Source organism: Nansenia antarctica (genome assembly GCF_963989245.1).
Source record: "Nansenia antarctica genome assembly, chromosome: 1".
Lineage (NCBI taxonomy): Eukaryota > Metazoa > Chordata > Actinopteri > Argentiniformes > Microstomatidae > Nansenia > Nansenia antarctica.
In genome coordinates, this window is record NC_137674.1 from 67,511,926 (window position 1) to 67,518,240 (window position 6,315).

A 6,315-nucleotide genomic window follows, 5' to 3' on the forward strand; every position below is an offset into this window, starting at 1 on the left:
TGGCAGACGGCCAGCTGTTTAAACGGCCCCCGCATTCTCTGCTATCTAGTCGTCCTTGCTCGCTCGGCGATCCACTCCACTCGTCTAGATCTCTCATCCCTTCCCCCCCCCCTCCCCCTCCTGCTCCTCCCCCTCCTCCTCCTCCTCTTCCTCCTCCTCATCCCTCCTCCTCCTCCCCCTCCTCCCCCTCCTCCTCATCCCTCCTCCTCCTCCTCTTCCTCCTCCTCCTCCTCCTCCCCTCCCCCTCTAAGTTTGATGCGCTAGGCTCTCCACTTCTCTCGTCTAGCTCTCTCATCCCTTCCCCTCCTCCCCCTCCCCATCCTCCTCCCCCTCCTCCTCCTCATCCCCTCCCCTCCCCCCCTACAGTTCGATGTGCTCGGCTCTCTGCCTCCCCGCCTGCCGTGGTTTCCCAGTGCGGGCTGCAGCGCTGCTGAACATGGCGTCAGACGGGATGATTTTAACAAACCACGACCACCAAATCCGGGTGGGAGTCTTGACAGGTAAATGCAGGATTCACATCGAACGATGCATATTTCACCGAGGATGTAATGTGTATTAATTAATTTCCATCGGGGCTGTCCGTGGGGTCTCCTCCCCGGGCGTCATGTTCATGTCGGTGTTCTCTCCATCTCTCCATCTCTCCATCTCTCTCATGGTTGCAGCTCTTGGTGCTGGTCCTTGTTGCAGGCGTCGGTGATTTAAAGCCTTGTGTGTGTTTTTTTTCTTCTCTCAGAGAACCAATGTATTATTATTATTAAGGCTCCACATCTTCCAATGCGACGCAGGGATCGCAGCCCTGCGTGCATTAATATGACTGCTCAGTTAGATCCGATTCGTTTTCGTGCGGTTTTCTCTCTCCGTGAAGAGCTCCGTTTTTGTGTATTGAATTATGTATGTCCCGTCGCCTCTCGTCTGCTGATCGAAACATGCATGTATGGGATTTCATTATTGACACGCGCGACCCCGACATTTCTGATATATTACCGGGATTGTAGCCTATTTAAAGACAGTGGATACCTGTGTTAAATGTGGAAATAGGCTACATGACCAATATAGGCATTGCATGATCGCCTCCTATGTGACTGATTTGTGAATGACAGCGCCGATTGAAGCGGCGAGTTAACATGACAGAAAGAGAGGCTGGTTCCCTGGGCAGAATACAGTCTGACATCCCACTAAATGCATGCATTTATGCATCTAATCTCCGGTGCATGATGACATCCCACTAAATGCCAATACACTAAATGCCTTCCACCGGTGACAGTCTCAGGCTCAGCGATCGGAAACGTTATGCGCTTGAAACGAAGGATACAGCAGCGAACATGCCAGACATTGCAGACTGTGGGTTATAAAGACTGTGTTGAGTCCTGAATGCATTTTTCGCTCGGTTGTTTTGTCACGTCCCGATGTTCTCGCTATCTGTGATAAAGACGAAAAGGCTCCATTCTGGTTGGTGTCATGAGAGGAAAATGTAGCCTAACCACCGAGGGTTAGGAGAGATAAAAGGCTTGCTGCTGCCGATGCCTTTATTACAGAGATGTGGGGAAGGAACCGTCATGGTGGGGCTGGGTGATTACTGGGTGGTTACATGTTTCGTGATCGCTGTGTGTTTCGTGATCACCGACGACATTCTGCCTTATGAAAACCCAGTCGGAAGGTGGTAATGTGTAGCAATGGAGGAATGACTGTAGATCCTGAAATCTGCCAGGGAAACCCCGCTCCCCCCTCCCTCCCTCCTCCTCCCCTCCATCTCTCCCTCCCCCCTCCCTCCATCTCTCCCTCCCTCCCCCCTCTCTCCATCTCTCCCTCTCTCCCCCCTCACTCCCTCCCTCCCTCCCCCCTCCACCCCCCCCATCTCTCCCTCCTTCTCCCCTCACGCTTTAGAGACAGACAGAGAGGGAGGGAGGGAGAAAGTGAGAGCGCTGTCCATGGTGCTGAAACAGCGTCAGCCACACATCAGTGCGGTGCTGCCCTGTGTTACGTTGCTCCGTCTGACAGTAAATATACCGTCGGAAAGGAGTTTTCCCATCGATAAGACACAGCACGTCATATCTAGACCTGATCACAGTGGGCTAATACCCCTCTCCCTAGTGCTGATACCCCCCTCCTAGTGTTAATACCCCTCACCCTAGCGCTGTTACCCCTCTCCCTAATACCCCTCTCCCTGATACCCCTCTCCCTAGTGTTAATACCCCTCTCCCTAATACCCCTCTCCCTAGTGTTAATACCCCTAATACTCCCTAATACCCCTCTCCCTAGTGCTGTTACCCCTCTCCTAATACCCCTCTCCCTAGTGTTAATACCCCTCTCCCTAGTGCTGTTACCCCTCTCCCTAGTGTTAATACCCCTCTCCCTAGTGCTGTTACCCCTCTCCCTAGTGTTAATACCCCTCTCCCTAGTGTTAATACCGCTCTCCCTAGTGCTGTTACCCCTCTCCCTAGTGTTAATACCCCTCTCCTTAGTGTTAATACCCCTCTCCTTAGTGTTTATACCCATCTCCCTAGTGTTACTACCCCTCTCCCTAGTGTTACTACCCCTCTCCTTAGTGTTTATACCCCTCTCCCTAGTGTTACTACCCCTCTCCTTAGTGTTACTACCCCTCTCCCTAGTGTTAATACCCCTCTCCTTAGTGTTAATACCCCTCTCCCTGTTACCCCTCTCCCTGTTACCCCTCTTCCTAGTCCTCTCCCATGTCCTCTCCCTAGTGTCTCCCTGGTGCTGAGACAGATCGCTAGTTTGATCATCTGGCGGTGGGATTTGGGATGTTGGGCAGAAACGCGATCTTACACACCTCTTCGTGTGTGTGTGTGTGTGTGTGTATGTGTGTGTGTGTGTGTGTGTGGTGGAGGCGGGGATGGGACTGGAAACATGTACAATGTCACTGGAAATTTAGAAAAAAGAATTATGGGAAATGCTGTTCTGATGTTTTCTCTGACCCTTCACCTGAAGACTGGCTGCAACGTCAGAGAGATTTTCTTGATTGGATTTTGGATCAAAATACGTCCTATTCTGACATGAAAAGTCCTTGTGTTGATGAACACAACAAACGCAGCGTATTCCTTCCTCCCACCCTTCTAAAACAATCCTACGATACTATACATATATATATATATGCTATACAGGATGTATATACTATACAGCGTAGAAAAAAAATATCTATGGTCCTCCTGCCATCAGGAGCCTGCAGTGTGTGTGTGTGCAGCGCCTCTGTGCTCAGCATGCTAATGCTGTCTGGTCCAGCGACCAGCTCAATCTCCACCGGTGAGAAGGTCAGGGGTCATCCCGTCATCCCCTCCTCTGCAGATGCTGAGGGATGAGACCGAACTCCCCCATTGGCCGCCCTCCTCCATCTCTTAGCTCAGTGACAGGTGACAAGGCTCCCAGGGGACGTCTCTGTTCAGGCCCAGGATCGGACACATCTCCACAACCTCCACCCTCCACACCTCCACCCTCCTCACCTCCACCCTCCACACCTCCACACCTCCACCCTCCACCCCTCCACCCTCCACACCTCCACCCTCCACCCCTCCACCCTCCACGGCCGTGGAAGTTTTTGGATCCCTGTGTGTGATGGCGTGCCGTGTCATGATGTTGTAACGCCAGACAGTTTTTTTTATTTTTATTTTTTATTAATTTTTAGTCTTTAGTACATCTGAAATATCATAATTGGGCTGAACACACACGCTGTCACCTGTCAGATTTGTCACATGACACATTTGAGGGCCTCCTTGTGCTGAGATGGAGGGAAGCTTTTCATGCTCTGCTGAGCGTGTTGTGTTGTTCTGGGCCCCTGTGTGGGTGTGTGTGTGTGTGTGTGTGTGTGTGTCTCTGCCTCTCCCCCTGCACTACACACTACCACACTACCACACTACCACACTACACACACACACTACACTCTACCACACTACACACTACCACACTACCACACTACCACACTACCACACTCCACACTCCACACTACACACTACACACTACCACACTACAAACTACCACACTACCACACTACCACACTCCACACTACACACTACCACACTGCACACTACCACACTCCACACAAGGTGGTTATTAGAGGGACTGAATCTAAAACAGCATAGTGTTCGTACGACTCTGAAAAGTATGTGCATCTCTGTTTGTGGGGTATCCCTTTGGAACGGACTAGATGTGAGTGTTAAACTGAGCAGAAATATGAATAAATCCAAAGGCCACTTTTAACAAGTGTTTTTGGACATGTAGGCTACAGGACAGAGGACTCTGAGTAGTAAGGTGAAATCTTGTTATGTTAATCTTATTTAATTTTCTACATTTGATATTTATGTTGTATATGGATATTTATGTTATATTTAGTTATAGAAAGAGACTATATTTTAGAAATGTTGTAATATAATGTAAGGAAGGGGCAGGACTAGATACGTTTTCACTTCCTCCTGTCCCCTCCTGAACGCACTAGTGTAAATTGCACGAGGTGAAATTGTGTTGGATAACTTTTTTTTCTTTTTAAATTTGTATGTTTTTATATGTTTATTGTGTTTGGGACAAATCAAACACACTATCAAACACTATCAAACACACTACCACACTACCACACTACCACACTACACACTACCACACTACCACACTACCACACTACCACACTACCACATTACACACTACCACACTACCACACTACCACACTACCACACTACCACATTACACACTACACAATACACAATACACACTACACACTACCACACTACACACTACACAATACACACTACACACTACCACACTACCACACTACACACTACACACTACACACTACACACACTACACACTACACACTACACAATACACAATACACACTACCACACTACCACATTACACACTACCACACTACCACACTACACACTACACACTACACACACTACCACACTACCACACTACCACACTACACACTACACAATACACACTACCACACTACCACATTACACACTACCACACTACCACACTACCACACTACACACTACACAATACACAATACACACTACACACTACACACTACACATTACCACACTACCACACTACCACACTACACACTACACAATACACACTACCACACTACACACTACACACTACACACTACCACACTAACACACTACACACTACACAATACACACTACCACACTACTACACTAACACACTACACACTACCACACCAACACACTACACACTAACACACTACACACTACCACACTACACACTACCACACTACACAATACACGCTACCACACTACACACTACACACTACACACTACCACACTACCACACTACCACACTAACACACTACACACTACACAATACACACTACCACACTACACACTACACACTACACACTACCACACTAGAACACTACACACTACCACACTACCACACTACACACTACCACACCAACACACTACACACTACCACAGTACACACTACCACACTACACACTACACACTACCACACTACCACACTACACACTACCACACCAACACACTACACACTACACACTACCACACTACCACCCACCATCCCGGCTCCTCAGCCCCACCAGCCTCTCTCATTGTGGGCTGTGAGAGGCACATCCACCCCCTGTGTGTTCCTGAGCTGGGCTTGGCATTGGCCACCCTGCTCCACCGCTCGCCTGCTTGCCGGCCTGGCTGTGTGTTTGTGTGTGTGTGTGTGTGTGTGTGTGTGTGTGCTCCCTGTCTTTGTGCACTAATATTGAGCTCTGGCTGAAAAAAAAAACACAGCTTAGCAAACCCCCCCCCCCCCAGTCCCAAATATAGCTACTGTAGCCATACCTCCCATGAATACAGAGAAGAGCGGCTCAGTGCAAAAAGCATTCAGTGCCTTTTAATCTGTGTAATGCCCTGGGTGTCGGATAGCACTAGCATAGTAGCTACGTAGAGAGATAGAGAGAGGACAGACAGAGAGAGAGAGAGAGAGAGAGAGAGAGAGAGAGAAAGAAAGAGAGAGAGAGCTACAGGCATTGGCTTGATGCACTGCGTCCACTCACGTTCCATTGATGGCGAACGTTTCGAGTGGGTTGATAGTGTGTTAGCTTAGCTTAGCTTAGCTTAGCTAGCTCCGTCCACTCTGAATAGATGTTGGATGTTGCACTCAGAACTGGGGACGGTCATGCCAACCAGGAGCCTGGGTAAGGACAGGTAAGGACAGGTGCCAGTCTACCTGGGTAAGGACAGGTAAAGGACAGGTAAGGATAGGTGCCAGTCTACCTGGGTAAGGACAGGTAAGGACAGGTAAGGACAGGTGCCAGTCTATCTGGGTAAGGAC

General features: G+C 49.1%; 1 protein-coding gene across 2 annotated transcripts in view; it reads left to right on the forward strand.

The window, feature by feature from the left end:
* Positions 1-436: 436 nt before the first annotated feature.
* gphnb (gephyrin b) overlaps positions 437-6,315 on the forward strand; it is a gene marked incomplete at both ends in the record, with an annotated part of 93,553 nt that continues 87,674 nt past the window's right edge. For both annotated transcript variants that reach the window (XM_080550189.1, XM_080550190.1), the window contains one exon: positions 437-500. In XM_080550189.1, coding sequence (XP_080406315.1) covers positions 437-500 — 64 coding nt within the window. The remainder of the gene's footprint in view (positions 501-6,315) is intronic.